General features: G+C 38.2%; 1 protein-coding gene across 3 annotated transcripts in view; it reads left to right on the top strand.

The window, feature by feature from the left end:
- The window catches only part of LOC131535239 (NACHT, LRR and PYD domains-containing protein 3-like), a 52494-nt gene that overhangs the window by 16430 nt on the left and 12664 nt on the right, over positions 1-23400 (top strand). For 2 of the 3 annotated variants that reach the window (XM_058768189.1, XM_058768190.1), the window contains 6 exons: positions 2005-2118; positions 2458-2571; positions 2656-4464; positions 9136-9306; positions 13335-13505; positions 22881-23051. In XM_058768189.1, the coding sequence (XP_058624172.1) occupies positions 2005-2118; positions 2458-2571; positions 2656-4464; positions 9136-9306; positions 13335-13505; positions 22881-23051 (2550 nt within the window). The remainder of the gene's footprint in view (positions 1-2004; positions 2119-2457; positions 2572-2655; positions 4465-9135; positions 9307-13334; positions 13506-22880; positions 23052-23400) is intronic. The other variant, XM_058768191.1, reaches the window with a different exon arrangement.

A 23400-nucleotide genomic window follows, 5' to 3' on the forward strand; every position in this document is an offset into this window, starting at 1 on the left:
TTCCGTACCCACTGTATGGCACGCGTGGGTTTGTTTACTACTCATACAGAAGCGCGGGTGAGGCTTGCGGTGATATTAACGTCTGCCGCCTCGCTAAATGAGGACATAAACACATGAGCAACATCTCCAGAACTGCTCTGAGAGCAGTTTCATTTGAGAAAAACTATCTTCATATCATATACACACAGAAATGTAAAGGTATTCACGGCAACCAGTCGGAAGTGACAGCATTTCTGTTGGAAGTAAAGGATCAAGTAGACTGTAGACTGTAGTATCAAGTAGCTCTGCCTCAAGACGTTCAACAACATCAACCTCTTCAGCATGCATTAAGGCAGAGGCCGATATAGCAGCTCTGTTGGTACATCAAAATTTCATGAAGGAAAAACATTGTATTGAGGAAAAAGAACAAAACATAAGAAAACAGAAAGGAATTTGGGTTGCGAATGGAAATTGCTGCAACTATGGCAAAAGTGAAAGTACTTAAGGACTCCAGTGTGCATTGTGTTAAAACTGATGTGACGCATCATTCTGATGGAATGAGTTCTTATGTTGATAAAGGACAACAGACCACTCAGACACTTAATGCTGATGCAAAATCATTTATTCCAACTCAGCAAATGGTTTCTTCAGGTGCAAATGCAAACAAGAGGAACATTTCTCAAACTATTTGCCTTCCAACAATTCCAAACTCAAGTCAGCGTGGTAATGTGAATGTAGGTGCCCAGTATGGAAGCAGTTCCAGTGCTGGTTCAGGAAATACTGATCAAATTCTCCATATTATGGATAAACAAAATTTAATTACATCTTTATTGGTTCAACAACAGTGTCTGTCATCTTTGCCTAAAAGGGAAATTCAGGTGTTTGACGGCAACCCTTTGCGATATCACTCCTGTATAAAATCCTTTGAAAGTGGTGTGGAGAGTAAAACTGAAAGCCCTAGTGATCGCTTATACTTTCTTGAACAGTACACCAGGGGGCATCCAAGAGAGATTATAAAAAGTTGCCAACATATGCCTGCTGATCATGGGTATTTAAGAACCAAAGCTTTACTACAAGAGCTTTTTGGGGATCAGTACAAAATGAGAAGATCTCAGAGCTTTATAAGATTATAGTTTGTTCTTAAAAAGCTGTTGTAACTCGATGGAAAACATACAAATTAAGGGAGAAGTGGAAATCAGAGGTCTGTGAACTGCAGGAAGCTGCCAATCAAAGGTCTACCTTCAGCAACATTAACTTTGTTGAAAGCCAAGTAAAAATAATGACTGATCCAGTTTTTGGTAACATACAGAATGTCCCAACGTTAACAAGAAGTAAATCGGTGAACAAAGGCAAGTCTGTATTTTGGCAGTTCACAGGAGAGTAAAAAGTCCCTAAGAATGATTAAAACAGAGTCTGGGTGTTTTGTTGTTCGCTCTCTGTGATCTGATCCGCCGCGTGATTTCCCCGTTGATTCTGCGTCACTGTCTGCTCTAAACAGCTGAAAGCTCGGCAGATGAAGCGCGCTGTCGGGAATGGTGTCATTCAGCCAGGTTTCACAGCAGCAGAGTTTGAAAAATCCTTATTTGTCCGGGAGAGCAGAAGGAGTTTGTCCGTTTTGTTGGGTAGAGAGCGGAGATTCGCCAGATAGATGCTAGGCAACGCCATTCGAAAGCTGTCTGAGCTTCATGAGCGCACCGGCTCGCTTCCCCCGTTTGTTCGTCCTGCATTTGATCAGCGCTGCTGCTCTGCCGACTACAATGTCCAGCAAAACATCAGAGTAATCGAAAACCGGTGAAATATCGGGTGGTGTGTTCTGCCGAATGTCCAGCAATTCGTCTCTGGTGAAACTGATTGCAGGGATATAACTAAAGACAGGACAAACCAACAAAAACATAAAAACAACTGCGCAGCACGCCATGGAGGCTGCCATTAGCGGCGCCATTTTTAAAGTGATTGTTTAAATATGTAAGTTTGTACTTTTAAATATGGTAATTTAGATGATTCACTTTAATTTCTCTGTTATAGTTCAGTTCAGCAGAAGAGATCAGAAGCAGAGTCCAGCTGTGTGTCTCTGAGGAGTGGAGTGTCTATGGATCAACCAGTAAAGTTTAAGAGTAGAGATACACAGACTGATCTCGGGTACATTTTTATATAAATATTATTATAGCATGTCATTTTATATAATTAAAATATTGTCTATAGTGTTTTCTATAATATATGAGAAATTCTTATACGTTGCTTATATATATATATATATAATTTATTTATTTATTTTTTTTGATATTTTAACATATATAATGTTCCACATTTGTAAAAGCATTGAGTTCTATTTAATATATTGATATTAAAATTAATAAAATAGAGTAAAATAAATTATCCTGAAGTGCTTTTTCAAGTGATTGTTTAAATAATATATAAAGACGTACTTTGTTAAATATGGTAATTAAAATGATTCACTTTATTCTCTTTCTATTATAGTTCAGTTCATCAGAAGAGATCAGAAGCAGAGCCCAGCTGTGTGTCTATGAGGAGTGAAGCGTCTGTGAATCAGTCATTAGATTATAAGAGTGAAGATACAAAGACTGATCTCAGGTCTAATATTTCTGTTAAAGATTATTTGATTATGATACAGAATACATTAGCTTAGCTTATTTAATGCAGTATTTTATTTTCCAGCCATGAAGTCCTCAACACGTTTAGATCAAATCTGATGAAGAAGTTTGGTCGTCTGTATGAGGGAACAGCGACGCAGGGAAACCCAACACTCCTGAATGAGATCTACACAGAGCTCTACATCACAGAGAGTGAGAGTGGAGAGATCAGTAATGAGCATGAGGTGAGACAGATTGAGACACAATCCAGGAGAGCAGCAACAGAGGACACAGCCATCAAATGCAATGACATCTTTAGACCTTTACCTGGACAAGACAAAGCCATCAGAACTGTGCTGACAAAGGGAGTCGCTGGCATTGGAAAAACAGTCTCTGTGCAGAAGTTCATCCTGGACTGGGCTGAAGGGAAAGAGAATCAGGACGTCCAGCTCATATTTCCACTGCCTTTCAGAGAAATCAACTTGATGAAGGACAAAACACTCAGTCTTTCAGATCTTCTTCATGTGTTTTTCCCTGAAACTAAAGAAATGGAAATATCCAGTGATGAATATAAAGTGTTGTTCATCTTTGATGGTCTGGATGAGTGTCGTCTGTCTCTGGACTTTAAGAGCAAAGTGAAGCTGTGTAATATATCTGAATCAGCCTCAGTGGATGTGCTGCTGATGAACCTGATTGTGGGGAATCTGCTTCCCTCTGCTCTCATCTGGATCACCTCCAGACCAGCAGCAGCTGATCTCGTCCCCTCTGAGTGTGTCCATCGAGTGACAGAGGTACGAGGCTTCAATGAGCCACAGAAGCAGGAATACTTCAGGAAGAGAATCAGTGATCAGAGTCTGGCCAATACAATCATCTCACACCTGAAGTCATCAAGGAGCCTCTACATCATGTGCCACATCCCAGTGTTCTGCTGGATCTCAGCCGCTGTTCTGGAGAAGATGTTGAGTCCAGCAGAGAGTGGAGAGATTCCCAAGACTCTCACTCAAATGTACACACGCTTCCTGATCCTTCAGACCAACATCAAACATGAGAAGGACTATGAGAAGAAGGTGACAGATGAAGACATGATCCTCAAACTGGGGAAAGTGGCTTTTCAGCAGCTTGTGAAAGGCAACCTGATCTTCTATGAGGAAGACCTGAGAGAGTGTGGCATTGATGTGACAGAAGCATCAGTGTACTCAGGATTGTGCACTCAGATCTTCAGAGAGGAGTTGGGCTTGTATCAGGGGAAAGTCTTCTGCTTTGTTCATCTGAGCATTCAGGAACATCTAGCAGCTCTATATGTGCACCTCTCCTGGACAAACCTCAACAAAAATGTGTTTGACCAAATCACCAGACAGAGTTTGTGGTCTAAAGTTCTGGACTGGTTTCAACTCAATTCATCAAAACATGTTTCATTATCTGAGCTGCATCAGAGAGCTGTGGATGAGGCTCTACGGAGTAAAAATGGACATCTGGATCTTTTCCTGCGATTCCTTGTGGGTTTGTCAGTAAAGTCTCATCAGATTCTCCTACAACAGATAATGACACTGAAAAGAAGCAGCTCTGACAGCAATGAGAAAACAGTTGAGTACATCAAGATGAAGATCAGGAACATTGACTCTCCAGAGAAATCCATCAATCTGTTCCACTGTCTGAATGAACTGGGTGATCGTTCACTAGTGGAGCAAATACAACAGTATCTGACATCTGGAAGAATAAAGGAAGCCAAACCCTCTTCATCTCAGTGGTCAGCTTTAGTTTTTGTGTTGCTGACATCAGAAGAGGAACTGAATGAGTTTTGTCTTGATAAATTTGTTAAAGGAAAGAATGACCCTGAAAATATGGAAGTTCTTCAGAAGCTGCTGCCTGTGATTAAAGAATCCAGATCAGTTCTGTAAGTATCACTGAGAACAATCACTTCACTGTTAAAACATTAAGAAAATCAAAGTTAAAATCATAAATCTTCAGTGCTGCAGATGTTGACCAGAGTTTAGTGGTCAGTATTTTGATGTGTTTTATATCAAATCAGTGACACTGTAAGATTCAGTGACAGAGAAGTGGCAGATGAATAAATTATTTGGGTTTGTCAATAATTAAAAATGTCTTTGCAAAAAAAGGAATTTAAGTAATTGTAATTTTTTAAAGGGGTCATGAACTGCCTCTGTTTATTATTTTGTACTCTTCTCTGAGGTCCACTTATAATGTTGTCAAGATTTTTACATCAAAAAACATAATTTAGAAGTAATAAGCTATTTTCTGTCCTGTTTTTGACCCCCTCATCAGAACGCTCTGTTTGAATAGGCGTGGACAGGGACGGCCCGTGGCATAGGCGACATAGGCACTTGCCTGCAAAATGACTGGGGGGGCGCAGCACTAAAGTATTTTTTTCTTGTGACCATCGTGTGCTCCTACACCCATATATCAAGCAAAATGATTACTAACAGTTAACAATTTTAATACTGATTGAACTGATTAAAATAAAAATGTTAGAATAAAATAAAATTGACAAACGAAAAATCATAAGATTTGACAACATGTGATGTTTGACTAATTTAAACACTTTCTGCATCATGACATAATTACAGGTGCTGGTCATATAATTAGAATATCATCAAAAAGTTGATTTATTTCACTAATTCCATTCAAAAAGTGAAACTTGTATATTATATTCATTCATTACACACAGACTGATATATTTCACATGTTTATTTCTTTTAATTTTGATGATTATAACTACTAAGGAAACTAAGGAAAATCCCAAATTCAGTATCAGTGAAAAGGTTCAATATTGAAGACACCTGGTGCCACACTCTAATCAGCTAATTAACTCAAAACACCTGCAAAGGCCTTTAAATGGTCTCTCAGTCTAGTTCTGTAGGCTACACAATCATGGGGAAGACTGCTGACTTGACAGTTGTCCAAAAGACGACCATTGACACGTTGCACAAGGAGGGCAAGACACAAAGGTCATTGCAAAAGAGGCTGGCTGTTCACAGAGCTCTGTGTCCAAGCACATTAATAGAGAGGCGAAGGGAAGGAAAAGATGTGGTAGAAAAAAGTGTACAAGCAATAGAGTTAACCGCACCCTGGAGAGGATTGTGAAACAAAACCCATTCAAAAATGTGGGGGAGATTCACAAAAAGTGGACTGCAGCTGGAGTCAGTGCTTCAAGAACCACTACGCACAGACGTATGCAAGACATGGGTTTCAGCTGTCGCATTCCTTGTGTCAAGCCACTCTTGAACAACAGACAACGTCAGAAGCGTCTCGCCTGGGCTAAAGACAAAAAGGACTGGACTGCTGCTGAATGGTCCAAAGTTATGTTCTCTGATGAAAGTAAATTTAGCATTTCCTACGGAAATCAGGGTCCCAGAGTCTGGAGGAAGACAGGAGAGGCACACAATCCACGTTGCTTGAGGTCCAGTGTAAAGTTTCCACAGTCAGTGATGGTTTGGGCTGCCATGTCATCTGCTGGTGTTGGTCCACTGTGTTTTCTGAGGTCCAAGGTCAACGCAGCCGTATACCAGGAAGTTTTAGAGCACTTCATGCTTCCTGCTGCTGACCAACTTTATGGAGATGCAGATTTCATTTTCCAACAGGACTTGGCACCTGCCCACACTGCCAAAGCAACCAGTATCTGGTTTAAGGACCATGGTATCCCTGTTCTTAATTGGCCAGCAAACTCGCCTGACCTTAAACCCATAGAAAATCTATGTGGTATTGTGAAGAGGAAGATGCGAGACGCCAGACCCAACAATGCAGAAGAGCTGAAGGCCACTATCAGAGCAACCTGGGCTCTCATAACACCTGAGCAGTGCCACAGACTGATCGACTCCATGCCACGCCGCATTGCTGCAGTAATTCAGGCAAAAGGAGCCACAACTAAGTATTGAGTGCTGTACATGCTCATACTTTTCATGTTCATACTTTTCAGTTGGCCAAGATTTCTAAAAATCCTTTCTTTGTATTGGTCTTAAGTAATATTCTAATTTTCTGAGATACTGAATTTGGGATTTTCCTTAGTTGTCAGTTATAATCATCAAAATTAAAATAAACATTTGAAATATGTCAGTCTGTGTGTAATGAATGAATATAATATACAAGCTTCACTTTTTGAATGGAATTAGTGAAATAAATCAACTTTTTGATGATATTCTAATTATATGACCAGCACCTGTATAATACATCATCATAAAGCATTAATTATGCATGGCGCACACAGTTAAAATAGTTTTGTCATTTTTGTGCTCTGAAAGTATAATTTCTAAAAAATGAGTGAAAAAGGAAAATTATCAGAGGCACAAGACAGGAAGCAACGCAAAGTAGAGGAGCAGAAAAAAGAGCAATATAGTATTTGAACCTAAAAATTAAATGCCAAAATGGGTGGGAACTGAAAAAGGTCCACTTTTTGAAAAACTGGCCTGGGTAAGAATCACAAGTTAATCACTGTGTATCATCAGCCCATGATGTTTATGCAGTATTTAATAGCCTTTTTAGAACATCTTAACCAGCAACACTGAAACAGTGGAACGTTTTTGCTTGAGTTAAACGCTTATTTAATTTTACTTTATTTTCTTTAAAATAAATTTAAGCTTCTGTAGTGTTGTTTTAATTTCAGTTAAATTACTGCTTGCTTTTAATTCACCAAAAAGTGCACTAAATGTCTTTTGAAACTATTGAGCTGCAGAGAGGAGCTTTTCGAAGCTCAAGCTGATTAAAACCTACTTGAGGTCTACCATGGCCCGAGAGCGTCTCAGTGGACTTGCTGTCATCAGCATCAATAATGATGTTTCTCAGAATTTGTCATTTGATGCAGTCATTGATGACTTTGCTGCAAAGAAATCCAGGAGTGTTCAGTTTTGAAACTGTTCTGTAATTCTGAAAATATAATAATAGTTTTTTGCACTTTTTTTTGTTGATTTGCACTTTAATTTCTAATTTAACTTTTGTGCGATTCTTCAGGTGACCGTAAGTCAAATTTGTTTATTTATTATCACAATTTATTTACTACTTATGTTAATACTTATTAGTATGTTATGTTATATGTTTTGAAATTTGGAAAAAATATGGATTTAAAATCTCGCCTAGGGCACTGGGCGTGGAGGATTGTAGACTCAGAAGTAAACACCCATTGCTGTGATTGGTTAATAGTTGTGTGTTTGACAGTCTGTTCTTCACACGCTGCTGTGATTTAGGTCAAAAACACACAAATAATCAATACATATCAAACGATCTGTAAGAAGAGACAAAGCAATAGTGATCATCATGTAATAAAAACAGTTACTCACACTTTTGTGGTGCCACATCGGATCCAATATAGTCGGCACAACATCGTCTTTAAAAATAAAGTTCATTCACTCTTTCCTAACATTGGGATCAGAAGGAAGGCAATGCAAAGACTGTTTTTTCCACAGCTTGGCACAGCATCTTGTCTTCAGAGGATCTTTATCGCAGGCATGTGATCAGCTAGAGACAAAAAAGAAGGAAAAATTGACCACGCCCACAAGTCACGCCCCCCGCGCTTATTATTAAACATGTATATTTCAGCACATTAAAAGATATATCTTATATTGTAATATTACATACTATTGTCCTGTAAAAAAATAAAAAGCAGCATTTAATAATCATGTTAACAATATAATATATTATAATAAATTACTCTAATACATTATAGTAAAGTATATAGAATTGTTATTATTATTGAAGTACCAGCCAAAAGTTTGGAAACATTAGTTATTAATGATTTTGAAATAAATATCTTGTGCTCAAGTTTTTATTTGATCAAAATAAAGTTTAAAAAAAAAACAGTAATGCAGTGAAATATTATTACAAATTTAAAAGCAAAGAAGTTTTACGTTTTAATATATAAAATGTAATGTTATTTCTGTGATGCAAAGCAGAATTTTTTTCTTCATTACTCCAGTTTTCAGTGTCACATGATCTTTTAGAAATCATTACAATTTATTTGACTCAAGAAACATTTCTGATTATTATCAATGTTAAAAACAATTTTGCTGCTTCATATTTTGTGTGGAAATGGTGATACACTTTATATTTATCAAAAATCCTGAAAAATAAAGTTGAATGAACAGCATTTATTTGCATTTATCAAATATATTAATTAAATTTGTTAATGCATTTATTAAATAGAAATCATTTTAAATGTCTTCACTCACTTTATCACTTTCATTCATGCATTGTTAAAATGATAAAAAAAAAAAAAAAAAAAACATTTTTCCCAAATCCCAAATTTTGGTAGATCCCAAAAAACTCGGATCTACGCGAATCACATGGGTCGTCCCTCAGAGGTCGGAAAATACGGAAATCCGTATTTATACAGAAAAATCACATCCCTATTAAACCACTGACATTGTGCAACAAAGTAATATTATTTATCTTTCCTAAATGAAGCTCATGTTTTTGTTCTGTGACATTTTAGATCTCAGTCCAATGATCCATCAAACATGTTTATTTGTGTTTTGTGTTTGTACATTATTTTTAGTAATGTATTCACAGCTAAACTGATCTGATCTGAGAGTGAAGAGTGTGTCATTGTTCTCTACAGGTTGAGTGATTGTGGCGTCACAGATGAAGGTTGTGCTGCTCTGGCTTCAGCTCTGAGATCAAACCCCTCACACCTGAGACACCTGGATCTGTCTCTGAATAAACTAGGAGATTCAGTGAATCTGCTGTCTGATGTACTGGAGGATCCTCGCTGTAAACTGGAGAAACTGTGGTAAGATTATCTCTCTGATTGTCTCATGTCTTTGTCTTCAGTACAGGGTTCCCGCGGGTCCTTAAAAAGTCTTAAAAGGTCTTAATTATGATTTCAAGAGGTCTTAAATTTGGGTACAGACCAGAATCGAGATACAGTTTAATGTGAAGATTAAACTTCAAAAGGCTATAAATAAAATATGAGCGCTGCACGTTTCAAAGTCCGGTGCTGCGCTGCTTTGTGTTCTGCTGTTACCGCGGAAACAGTTCGAAAGCGCCTCCTGCTGGCAGAGAAGGAAACTGCATGTTCAATAAGACTGTTGTTGTGAGTAGCCGGAGGCTGTAGTTTCAGAACTGGATTTCTAGGACCCTATAGTTTGTTTGTTTGTTTTTTTAATTATTTTATTTTATTTTTTATTTTTTGTGGCAGCAAGATTAATTTTTAATGAGCCAAAAAGAATGTAAGAGAGAATGAAGAACGTCACGCCTCTCTCTATTCTAATTCTATTCTTTAAAAAAATAAAATTAAAAAAAAGAAAGAAAAACTAACACTAGCTTTTAGAGATGTTCCGATACCCTTTTTCCCTTCCCGATACCGATTCCGATACCTAGGCTCAGGGTATCGGCCGATACCAGTACTGATCCGATACCTGGGTGTTTATCTGGTTATACAGCTGTATGTACTACTAGACCTGTATGAATAGATACAATTATTTTATGGTGTGCTTCACCATAGATAGAGATAGATAGATAATCTGGCGAGTAAACAAAAAAATATAATATATAATGTTTGGAAAATGGCACATCTATTTAAATATCTAAAAGTACACTCTTAACATCAGTCAGTCAAGCATTATAAATGTATTATGATAATCGAGTATTATTTAATGATATAACTTAAGCAATTAGAATTAAAACTTGCTAACCATGAATACAGTCATTTTAACTGAACTGGTTGGTGGTGGTGCTTTTTTGGTCATTCAGTGTTTCTCTAAAAAATGGGGGGGAAACTATCAATAATACTAATAAGATAATAATCATACTATGAATTCTACTAAGAACAATATAAAACGCACTAAGGATTAACGAGCTGCTGGGTTCATGAATATTAATCACGTTGTCTCGTTCGCTTGAACTGATTTGCTGAAATCAAACCAGGGACGATTATAGGTGAGCACCAGCCAATGAGATTGTCGCCACGATTAGCCCGCCTACTACCGGAGAACCCGGCAGTTCTTAAAAGTTGAAGAATTCAAAAGGAACTCCGTTATTCTTACAGGAAAATACAACAAAGACTATCGTTTACATACCAAGCAGAATTGACGCTACATGTAAGACTCTCTCTCTCTCTCTTTGCGTGTGAGGAAAAAGCAAAGCGACGGAGAGTCGTGCACTTCACACTAGAGCTTACGGTAACTCCGGGTTCTTATTGCTGCTGTTAGAACAGCCGTGTATTACACAACACACCATCGCGCTGTTTAAAAAAAAATACAGCGATAATACCATGGATAATACCGAAGCTGCCTCGCTTGTCAATTGACAGACTGACAGTTGCCGTGGTTTCTATGTCAACAACATGGCCGCCGCGAACATTGATGACGAGATCGAATAACAACTATACAGGTGCGCTGCGCATTCATTCAGATGCATTGAAAAATAGTCCAGATCGCTTGACTGAGAGTGAAACTCTGAAGTGCTCAGTCAGAGTGCTCAGCGAGTCAAAATATATCTGTGCTAAACTTATACATAGCCTCCAACTCACACACTGGCGAGTATAATCTGAGCATTTATTAGCCAGTGGCTAATATTATACACTATTTAGTCGCCCAGGGTGAAGATTTAGTGGCATATGCGAGTGATTTACTGGCAATGTGCTACCACGTTTGTATTTATTCTTTGCTGCTCTAAATAGTGGTTGCTTGTGCACAACTTCCTGTGTTTGCATTCTGAGCAGCGAAGAAGAATTGATTTCCGTTTTGCAGCGTTAAGCAAAGCTAGCGCGCATAACTATAGATCTTGTTTAAGAATGGTATTGGATCGGTACATGGATTCAAGTACTCGCCGATACCGATGCCAGATTTTTTTGTGGTATCGGTGGAATTTCCGATACTAGTATCGGAATCGGAACAACCCTACTAGCTTTTCTAATCTTTTTGTATTCTGTTTTCTTTTTATTTATTATACAATTAACAAAAGCAAAAAAGGCCTCTAACACTAGCTTGCTCTATTCTTTTTCTATTCTATGCTTTCTTTTTATTTATTATATAATTTAAAAAAAAATCTCTTGCTACATGTACTGCGTTAGGCTAAATGAGACTTGTTCTAGCACTTGCATATCATTGCTCTTTTGTTGATTTTGATTGCTTCCATTGTCCTCATTTGTAAGTCGCTTTGGATAAAAGCATCTGCTAAATGACTAAATATTAGTGGCTCATACTATTTTATAGCACTTGGTATTCAATTCTGTATATTATTATTTTTAAGGAATTATGTAGTTATTTAATTGTATACACTTAATTTTTGTCCTAACCAACTCCTAACCCTAAACATACCCGTTGGTAACCCTCTTGAAATATTTAACCTAATTTATTTCAATATTCAATGTATTCTGGTTTAAAATTCAGTTTTCTTGGAAAGAAGACTTGTGTCTGTGCGAGACTTCAGTTAATTAGCTGCAGACGCTTCACGTCTGATGTGCTGTATGTTTGATGTTTGAATCAGGTCTCCTCTGTTGGAACAGATGGTGCTGTCCCAAAAAACATTTGAAAATCTGGAATCTGAGGGTGCAAAAAAAATCGAAATATTGAGAAAATCGCCTTTAAAGTTGTCCAAATGAAGTTCTTAGCAATGCATATTACTAATCAAAAATGTACTTTTGATATATTTACAGTAGGAAATGTACAAAATATCTTCATGGAACATGGTCTTTACTTAATATCCTAATGATTTTTGGCATAAAAGAAAAATCAATAATTTTGACCCATACAATGTATTGTTGGCTATTGCTACAAATATACCCCAGCGACTTAAGACTGGTTTTGTGGTCCAGGGTCACATATAATAATTTATTGATAATTGTTTAAATTAATATAATTAATACTTTTGACTCATTCATTTTCTTAAAAAATGGTTTAAAGGCTGAAATGTGAAGTGTATAATTTTATAAAACGTTTTGTTTTGTGAAAACTTCTATCTGAACTGTAAATCATGCTTTTTACATTCATTTTACAGTTTACCATAGACATTGCCCTACCCTGCTCATATGGTATTAATTTTATTTGTGCAGGTCTTAAAAAAGGTCTTAAAAAGTCTTAAATTTGAGCTTAAAAATCCTGCAGCAACCCTGCAGTAAAATGTGTCCTTTAATGTAAATTATGACTAGACACACTAAATCTCAGCACAAATGACTGAAGATGAAGTTCATTTCATTCATCTTCATCACATCATGAGCTCTTGCTCCTGTTTTGATCCACCAAACATTTACTGGAGCTTCAGTTGCTTCTGCTAGTTTGATTAATAATCCTTCACCTGCCCATCTCTGTGTAAGAGCTTATTTTCCACTTTTTCTGAAATCCCATGAGCTCACTGTGTTCTCGCAGATGTCATACAGATTTAACCTGAATGTTCAGATACTAATGTGTGATTTAGTGATTTCTGGTTATTTTATAAGCTGCCAAAAATGACACAATGATGTGTTTGATCACAGAAGTTAATAAATGAGATGTAATGAGGAACACATTGCTCCTGTGAAGCAAATGTCCTCCTGTAGGTGTTTATTAGAGGAGCAAGTGATTGTTTCTCCAGACAGATCCGTCCTTATATCACTATGAAACAATATCTCACATTCAGCTTTGTGTGTCTGTTCAGTCCTGAAGCACATGACCGTTTCAAACAGAACCATTGAGCATCAACATGCATAAATCTCATTCTATTAGCAGCAGTTTGTGGCAATGCTTGTCATTATATCTCCTCTCCTGCTCTGAGACCAGATTCAATAACAAACTACAGACACTTCAAATACAATTCACATTGTGTCATTGTTCTCTACAGTTTGAGTGATTGTGGCGTCACAGATGAAGGTTGTGCTGCTCTGGCTTCAGCTCTGAGATCAAACCCCTCACACCTGAGACACCTGGATCTGTCTGAGAATAAACTCGGAGAATCAGTGAATATTCTCTCTGATGTACTACAGGATCCTGACTGTAAACTGGAGAAACTGTGGTAAGATTATATATGACACACTGTAAAATATTTGTAAAGTGAAAAACAAATCACCCAAAAAGTCTGAAAACAATGAGAAGTCAGACAAAATGTAACAATTGTGTATTGTTTGTGAATGTAATACTTAATATTGATTGGATGAGACAACTGTCAATCAAGATACAAAGATACAGAAAGTAAAACAACCAAAATTAAATGCCAACCCGAGTACAAATCTGCATTTCTTCTCATTTATTCCATTGTATATTAGCTCAGAGAGGTGTTTATATTAAAGAAAACAGAAAATATTCAAACACTTGTAAATAAAATGTCTTACATGTACAGGTGCATCTCAAAAAATTTGAATATTGTGAAAAAAGTTAATTTTTTTTATTGTAACTTATTTCAAACAGTGAAACTTTCATATATTCTAGATTTATTACATGTAAAGTAAAACATTTCAAGTTTTTTTTTTTTTTTTAAGTTTTAATTTTGATGATTAGATCTTACAGCTCATGAAAGTCAAAAATCTAGCATGGACAAACGTGATATTCCTTAAAAATAATGAATAAATTAATTAATTATTAGAAAGAATATTATTGTTGTTGTTATAAGTTTAAAGTACATTGTACAATACTAATATATTTGTCATAATTTCAAGTTAAATCGAACTTTTATTTTGACGGGCTGTAGCAGACCTTTCGAGTTTCAGAGTGTATTTGACATTGTTTTTTTTTTGTCTCAAAACTAGGAAATGTTTGTTTTCTCTCAGAGCAGCTCTGCTGATGTTCATGTTTATTTAGATGCTGAAAACACAATTAGTGTCATGCGTACTTCAGTGTACAGTCAGATAAAACGGCGCCACTCAGAGACATACAGAAACAAGCAGATTATTTATATAGCAGTATCTTTGCGCTTCACATACACACATCATATCTACTTTTGATTCATGCATCCATCAGTTTGCGTGTTTTACGTGACATCCTCGTTATACTGTAAATTCCATGTTCACGACTGCACCGGGATTCCCTCTGCATCACGGAAATCATACGGCCTTAATTTTTTACTTGTTATAAATGCGACGCACCTTCATCTGCACATAGGGTGACCACCTGCTAATAAGCCCAAGGGGGGACAAGGGGTATGTTTCCGAGGGACAATGTGGGACACTGCCTGGCGCGGCGGTGCCCCCACCCCACGGGCAGACTCACTGATAGTGGTTTACCCATTTCTAGCACATACCACCTTACATGGTATATTAATAATGCCCTATTCCCCTAAACATGTGTAATTGCTGATTTATGCTCATGAATAGGCCAACCAATGTGTATTTTTTTTCTAAATAAAGATTCATAATATTTTGAACATTCAATGAATTGACAGATGCACTTCCACTTACGATTTACTTTAGCTATTTAATTTTATTTATTTTTCATTACAATTTATTCACTTTAAATAAATTATAATATAAAATTATAGGATTAACAGGAATTGTAGTTGCTCAACACCACAGGAACAGTTAAAAAACTCACAACTCCAGAGGTTCACGGAACGAGAAGGGGGAGGAAGGATGGTGAACTTGCATGTTAGTAAAGGCAGGCGCAGGAAAAAAAAACTGTTCAGTGTTCTGGGGACACCTTTAGGACTTTGGGGACACCTTTAGGACTCAAACCTTTTCACCAGCATCTGAATCAAATAAGGAAGAAAGATAAGAGACAGAATTAAAGCAACATTCATTTTTATGATAAGCTTCCAAATGGTTTTCCAGTATAGACAGAGGAGTGCAAACCCATCACCATCACAAGGTGACAACAATACAAAAAGGTGCCAAGATACAATCCTATGCAAAACAATGACATATTTTGACCTAAAAGGCTACTGTTTTGTAGGGTTTGATACATAAATATAATTTAATTTAGCTCAAAGGGAATCATTTATGATTTTATAGGGAATTTGAACAGAATCGCTGTTTTGCGGCTGATCACCGAGTCGGCAGCGATTCACTGAACGAGCCGTATAACATTAATTCTGCACTGGATATTAAAATCCAAAATATAGTGAAAACACTATTAATAAGCACAGTAACAAGATCGGCAGATTAAGACATTAACTTGTAAGCACAAAACACAAGATACTTCTCTTTTCAATATAAATACGAGTTTATTTATATAAACCTAAGACATAAACTAATCTAACATGAACACACACATTCACACGTTCACACGTTGCAGAAAGAGAGAAAGGATGAGTTTAGAGAATGAGAAAGTGAAATCCCAAGTTTATAGCAATATGTGCTATCGCATAGACCTGAACAACCCATCAATCACTTAATTAACCCTCGCATTGAGTTTCTCAATGAGGCTAAAACTTATATTAAATGCACCAGTTCAGTTAGAATCTGGAGTTGTTTTACTTGCGTTGCCTTGTGTTACAGGGATTCCTTCTGTCGTCGTCGTTACAGGAAAGGGGTTTTCGAGTTGGTGATTGGCTGGAAGTTCAGTAGTCTTTGAAGTGATGTCTTGGGAAGCCAATGGTTGGGCGTTGGCTGAGGATGGTCGCGGAGTCAGTTGCTGGTTGAAGTTTGAAGCGGGTCGGAGCTGGACTTTGCGGCAAACTTAACTTTTGAACACGAGACTCAACGGAAAGAAAAGAAACTAAAGTAAAAGAATAAAATGAGTAACGAGACTAGGTGGTTTTTCTTCTCATCGTGGTGTTAAGTAGCAACTGGCCTGTAGGCCAGAGCACGCTCAAAGAGCGCTAAAACAGCGTCAAAACGCGGTGGCGAGAAGAAGAAGAGAAGGATGAGAGAGAAGAAGGGAAGAATTTATGTTGTCCTGAGGTTTTAAACTCGGCTTCTGGACACATCCCATCTGGTGTCTTGACCAATTAGATAGGCTATTATCTTAGCTAGGGTTGTTCCTTCCATCATAAATCAGCATGTTATCAGTCACATGGTCTGAATTTTACACACTCTTGCAAAGTATAATTTTGGATGTGATTTCTATAACCAGAATATGATACATTTGACAAAGAATCAGTTGGAAAAAACGTTTCAAGCTAGAAATGTCAAACTCATACATACCAAACACGACTAACCTTAAAGTCATTCAATAGTTATTAGAAAGACATACATAATATGTGCTTAAAACATGATAGTCTAATGTGTGGTTACATACATAATATAGTGTTATGCCTAGAAAAGTTCCTTTTAGGATGATTTTATATGCATATGAAAAAGAAAGTCTCTGTGTAATTCTATGTAGGCCAAAAGACATGTTCTTTGGACAAAGGAATTTCAGTTTCAGTCTTTGTCTTGTATGTGTGGGGGAAAGTCAATCTAAAGAAGCTTGTGATTTCTCTCGTGGAACACATGTGATGGCCATCTCTTTGACCATTAATCTTGATTATTTACCCCAAATTTGACGATCTCCTTCCTGCGTTGAACACTTATCAATAAGTGTTCTTTTGTCTTAATGTTGCAAACTGTTCTGGAAGAGGCTTGTTGGTTAGGCTTGCTCCAGAGGTCGGAGATAGGCATCTTTACGACGTTGTCATGTTCTCCTGGAATTTCGGCTCCTCATGTTTCGATGTCCTGATCGAATCTTAGTTTTGTCTGACTCGTTCTGATGCTACAGTTTCCTAAAAGTGACACATTTGCACCCCTGTAGACAGTCCACCAATGTTCAAAATCAATCAAACTTCATCTTAGACAAATGGAGTCTTACATAACTAGGTTTTTTACCTTCAGGTTTCTTCTTGAACTTGTATTTCTTGTTGGATCGTACAGCATTGAGGAGAACCTTCTCTTTCACTACATAAGTGTAGAAGTCCTTGCAACTCAATGTGAAGTTGCTCTTCACCTGGATTTCTGACTTGATGAGGTTTACCGAACATCTGTTCCTTGTGTCCGTCCAGCATCCTGTCATCAGTGAAAAGACCCTCTCCACTGAAGCATTGGTGATTGGTACACTCAAAAGGAAAGAAGCTAATGCTGTCATGTTTGGTGTGTGTGTGTGCTTGAGTAAGGTGGCCCACTTCTCCACGACTGTAGCTCCAGACTGCACGATGGCCTGTTGGTGTGGCAGAACGACACAATACTCATCATATAGCGCATCCATGTCCAACTTCTTGCTTAGCTGCAGGACCTCTACAGCTTCACAGAGATGGGAGAAGTTGAATGGGCTCTTCTTTAGTGCCAGGCTAGCCACTTTCTTCTGGTAGTTGGAGTCTGAGAAGTCATAGCTGCTCCAGGTAGGTGAGAGAGGACTGGTAGAAGTTGCACATGTCCTCTCTGAGCACAGCTGCCTGTCTGTCTGGAAACTGCTGGAGGAGTACACCGTCTGGGCCCCAAAGAAACCATCACTCTGTCGTTGCTGTAGCTTGGTTTTAGAGTGAACATCATATCGTAGAGCTCACAGACAGTCCCATCTTCTCGCTCCAGCACCAGCACAGTGTCGTGGAAAATCTTCAGCGCATTGCTGAGGAAGGACAGGTAAACCTAAAAGAAGTAAGGAGAGTCAATGATCCTGTGTGCTGGCACTGTTTGCATTATCATCATTTCACTAATCCCTGTTTCATGTAATAACATTTAGATGAAAAAAAAAAGTTGAGTGCAATTAAAATTAATTACCTGTAGATCAAGGGGGTTGCCCTCACCATCCTGGTCATCCTTGAACAGCTGCCATAGTGATTTTGGGCACTGGTCCTCTCCCAATGAGAGAAAGTAGGTCTTGATAGTAGCCCAGCTGTCGTGAAGCCTCTTCACTGCAGGCCACAAGCTCAGCCATCTTGTGGGCACATGTCTAAGCAGGGACTGGTACTCTATCTCCACAAAGGTGTGAATTGACTTAAGTTCCTCAATGCGTTTGGCAGATGAGGAGAAGTGGCTAAAGGTCTTGTTGACGACATTTTCGATGTCGATATTTAGCCGATCTCCTGCGTGTTTTGCACTGTTGTGAACGATGTGGGCCACACAGTTTGCCTTCAAAATGCAATTGTTGTTCTCTTTCAGTTTCTGGAAGACAGAGTTGTATCTCCTGTAATTCAGACTAGCATTGTCAGCGGAATACGCAGATATCATGTCTAGTCCCAGTCCGTTCCTCCAGCTTGGTGACTATCTGGTTGTGGATCGCAGCAGATGTTTCATCACTGTCATCATAGAAATCAAGGACCTTCGTCTGTACTCCCAAGTCTGGCGTCCAGTAACGCACTGACAGTGGGAAGAGCTTGGTGGTCCCATGATTGGAGGCATCTGAAGCCACTGAGAAGAATGGCGTGTGGGCTGTGGAGACACACACACAGATGGGATGAACTTAAAAGAGATTCTCTAAAAACAGATTATTATAAAAAATACAAGATACTGCTTTACTGTTTTGATCATTATTGATTTTATATAAATATTATCTATAGAAATATTTATACCTTTTCAAAAATTATAGTTGCTTTTGTTTGTTTAGTTTGGGAGATAACGAATAGTGAAATGTTGCTCACAATCATGTAAGGATACACAGAGCCTGGTTTCACGAAGGCACGGATGAGCAGCATTATGTTAGCTAACGTTAGCTACTGATGCAATTTCAGTGAACTGAAGGAAAAGTTGACTTTTAACATACCAGTAGAAGAAGATGATTAGCTAACATTAGCTAGCTAACGTTAGACAAATAGCTAACACACAACAATGTTACATCCATGAACATAACTTTTACTTTACCTTTGGTTGTTGCCTCTCGTTGCTCATTCAGTGGTCTTCTGAGGACTTTCAAGCAATCTTCGACGGAGGCAGGAGCAAGCACATCCGTGACAATGGCTTCTGCCTTCGTCCGACCACAGGCCATCCTCTTGGCAATGTCCGAGTCCGGATAAATCGTTGGGGCTAGCTTTGTGCCACAATCTCCTGCTCGATATGATGTAGCGTGTTGGACAGTGTGATACACACTCGTCACCTCTGCAGCAGTCACTTTGTCAGCTAGAAAGTCGTTTTTAGGTCGGAGAAAAGCATCCATAGATTTGGATGTCTCTTTCTGTTGGACACGTTTCTTGTGAGTCTCCGTGAGTCTGTGTCGTTTGAGATCATATTCCTCCATGTCCGATTGAGAAGGACGTTTTGCAAAGGTCACAAAAGCCCTCTCGGTATCCCCTCAACACCTTTCAGCCACAAATATTAATTTTCCCAGTCTTTCTTGTACCCACACCTTCTCTTTTTAATTGATGATGGCAGTGCCTCAGACTCAGTCTCTTTCTCCATTTTTCGATTTGGAAAGCGCGCATCTAAAAGTTCCTTCCCAGTGTGTCTGGTATGCACGTGCGTGCGCTGTCATGACAACAACAAAAAAGTTGACAACGACCTAGTCAGCAGTTCAACTGAGGGGTGGTGGGTGTGGCAACAGTAGCGTGCTGAACTGTCAAGTAATGTTCGTTTGGCTGCCTAGGGCTCGAGGATATAGAGTGACCAACTTTTTTTTTTTGAGCAAGCATTGATTATGCGTGACGCGGTCTCAATTTGCGGAACGCATGAATTATTCTTCAAACGCTGTGCGTGCACGCGATACGTGGGACGGGTGGTCACCCTATCTGCACGGAGGGATGGTGTCCGCGAATATGAACGAACGTGCTAGATGCTTTTGCAGCCACTTTGCGTCCATATTTTTTGCAAATTGGATCCGTCCTCAAGGACAACCCCGTTGAAGTAGCTGAGTGAAAATAAGTTGCATATCCCAGGTGAAAAACAAGTGCACTTCCATAATGTACTTAAAGTGCTCTATTTTCACGCACTAATTTTGTACTTAATATACTAAAAATGATCCTTTAGTACTTCTTAAGGTCAACTTAAGATCATCTAAGTGCTATTTTGAGACACCATGAATATGAACTAAAACACTTTTAACATGCTATCTTTGTATTTAAAAAATATATTTAGTTACCGCTTGTAGTACACTTGAACCCCTCTTTCATACACTAGTACACTCAAGTGTACTACAAGTGGTAGCTAAATACTTTTTCTAAATACAAAGATAGTATGTTAAAAGTGCATTTTAGTTCATATTCATGGTGTCTCAAAATAGCACTTAGATGATCTTAAGTTGACCTTAAGAAGTACTAAAGGATAATTTTTAGTATATTAAGTACAAAATTAGTGCGTGAAAATAGAGCACTTAAGTACATTATTAATAGTTTATTTATTTTTACAGTAGATATTAGGGATGTGACGAGATCGTGGCACGAGATCTCGCGAGATCAGATGTGTCTCGTGAGATCCGACTGGCCTCGCGAGAACGTCACAATATCCTCGCAAAACATTTTGCAGTGTTTACATCAGAGCTGCACCATTAATCGTTAAAAATTACGATCTTGATTCAAACACCCACACGAGCTTATTCCTGAATGACAATGATTCAGCTATGTCTATTACGTCTGTTTAACATCACGATTGTCGGTGGATCGTGAGAAGCACGTTTTGTCTCTGCCCATGTTAATGAATCAGAGGGTCGGCCATCATCACGCTTCCGATGTGAATGCTGTTATTCACTGATATGGGTGGCGACAAAACATGCTCTGTTCACACTAACAACTCCACTAACACCTGTTTCACATCGTGGCGTCTTAAAGACATTCAAATCTGCATTCATGCCGCTGCTGATTCAGAAAGAGCAACACAAAACAGTCTTTTCAACCACACATCATTATTTCTGTGTTACAGACATTTAAATAACAGAAGTAGGCCTACTGGGATAAAGTTTATAGTTTGGATATAAACACTTATTGTCTACAGTTGCGATCAAATTGAAAGTGTCTTAACACTTGTATTGTAACCCTTATTGTTTAAAAATGTATTTGACATTGAATCATTAAAGGTCCCATGGCATGAAAATTTCACTTTGAGATTTTTAACATTAATATGAGTTCCCTAGCCTGCCTATGGTCCCCAGTGGCTAGAAATGGCGACAGGTGTAAACCGAGCCCTGGGTCTCCTGTTTCGCCTTTGAGAAAATGAAAGCTCAGATGCCCAATCTGGAATCTTCCCTTTATGTCGTCATACGGGAAAGGTTACCTCCCTTTCTCTGCTTTGCCCGTCCATGAGAAAATGAGCTACTACCGTGCGAGACAAGCGCAATATTTTTTTCCTCGAGACATCACGGCTTGCAAACGAGCGAAGCATGGCAGTTGCTGTGTTTGGATGTACAAATGAACACCGAAGTATTTTTTTAGTTCCTTCATCCGAGCCTATGGCTAGCATTAGCTACATGATAATAACTGTAACAACATACCTAAACAAACCAACTAAAGTACCGTATCCAGACACAATATTTTAAATTAACCATTCAGAGATGTCCTGCTGTAGCCGCTGAGTTGCAGCTTCTTCATCCGGTGCTTCTCCATCCAGATCAGATTCTGGGTCAAACTGAAAAGCTTGAACGACTGTGTGTCTACGAGCCATTGCGACACATCCACTGTCAACATTAGCGCATGGTAGCGCAAGCTGGTTAAGGCCACACCCCCTCCCTCCACCTTGCCCCACCTCTCTCCTCCTCATTAGCATTTAAAGCTACAGACACAGAAATGGCACGTCCTAAGGAAAGCTCATTCTGGGACTGGCTCGTAGTGGCTGAAATTGTGCATCAAGGCTGAATTTCGGGAAAGAGACTTCAGATACAGTACTAGGGACCACTTAGGCCTATATAAAAGCATCCAAAAAGCAGCATGTCATGGGACCTTTAATTCAGAAGATTTCAATTGTGAAACAAGTCTTTATGAACTGAGAACACTATAAATATACATTCATTTGAACAAAAAAAAAAAAAATCAATGGTGTCAGTGTCTCAGTAAAAGACTTAAGCAATGAACATTTTGTCAGAAACACTAGTAAACTACATTATTTTTAGTTTTCAAATTTTCTTTTTTTTTTCAGAATCGTGATCTGCAATTTATTTTAAAACAAATTGTGATTCTCAATTTATCCAGAATCGTGCAGCTCTAGTTTACATGTTTATTACTCCATATAATTCATTAAAATAGAAGTTTAATTTCATAAATTAATGCACCTAAATTTTTTGCATTGTGTTTTTCAGTTGAATAAAAGACTCTTTTTCCCTATATATTTCATCATTGAGAATTATTATTATTTTTATTTTATTTTTAAGTCTAAAATCTCGTCTCGTTCTCGTGAACCCAGTGTCGTGTCTCGTTTTCGTGTGATAAGTGTCTCGTCACACCCCTAGTAGATATGCAAATGTTTACGGTATGATAACCGTGCACGTTCAAACCATGATAAACCGTCATACCGGTATATTGTTACAGCCTTACTTGTCATTATATCTCCTCTCCTGCTCTGAGACCAGAGTCAATAACAAACTACAGACACTTCAACTACAATTCAGAGTGTGTCATTGTTCTCTACAGTTTGAGTGATTGTGGCGTCACAGATGAAGGTTGTGCTGCTCTGGCTTCAGCTCTGAGATCAAACCCCTCACACCTGAGACACCTGGATCTGTCTGTGAATGAACTCGGAGAATCAGTGAATCTGCTCTCTGATGTACTACAGGATCCTGACTGTAAACTGGAGACACTGTGGTAAGATTATATATGACACACTGTAAAATATTTGTGACGTGAAAAACAAATCACCCAAAAAAAGTCTGAAAACAATGAGAAGTCAGACAAAATGTAACAATTGTGTATTGTTTGTGAATGGAATACTTACTACTGATTGGATGAGACAACTGTCAATCAAGATACAGAGATACAGAAAGTAAAACATTGTGTGGCTTTGTTTCTTGTACATGTGTGGACTTCTGTGTTCATGTTAAACTGGTTTTTGCATTAACAAAACCTTTAAATTGATTGTCTGTTTACACTAAGTGCTAATAGCCGTCTTGTTAGCAAAGGCTTGACTGTTAGCAGACAAAATTACTAAAGAAAC

The sequence above is a fragment of the Onychostoma macrolepis genome, unplaced genomic scaffold (assembly GCF_012432095.1).
Source record: "Onychostoma macrolepis isolate SWU-2019 unplaced genomic scaffold, ASM1243209v1 Scaffold2, whole genome shotgun sequence".
Lineage (NCBI taxonomy): Eukaryota > Metazoa > Chordata > Actinopteri > Cypriniformes > Cyprinidae > Onychostoma > Onychostoma macrolepis.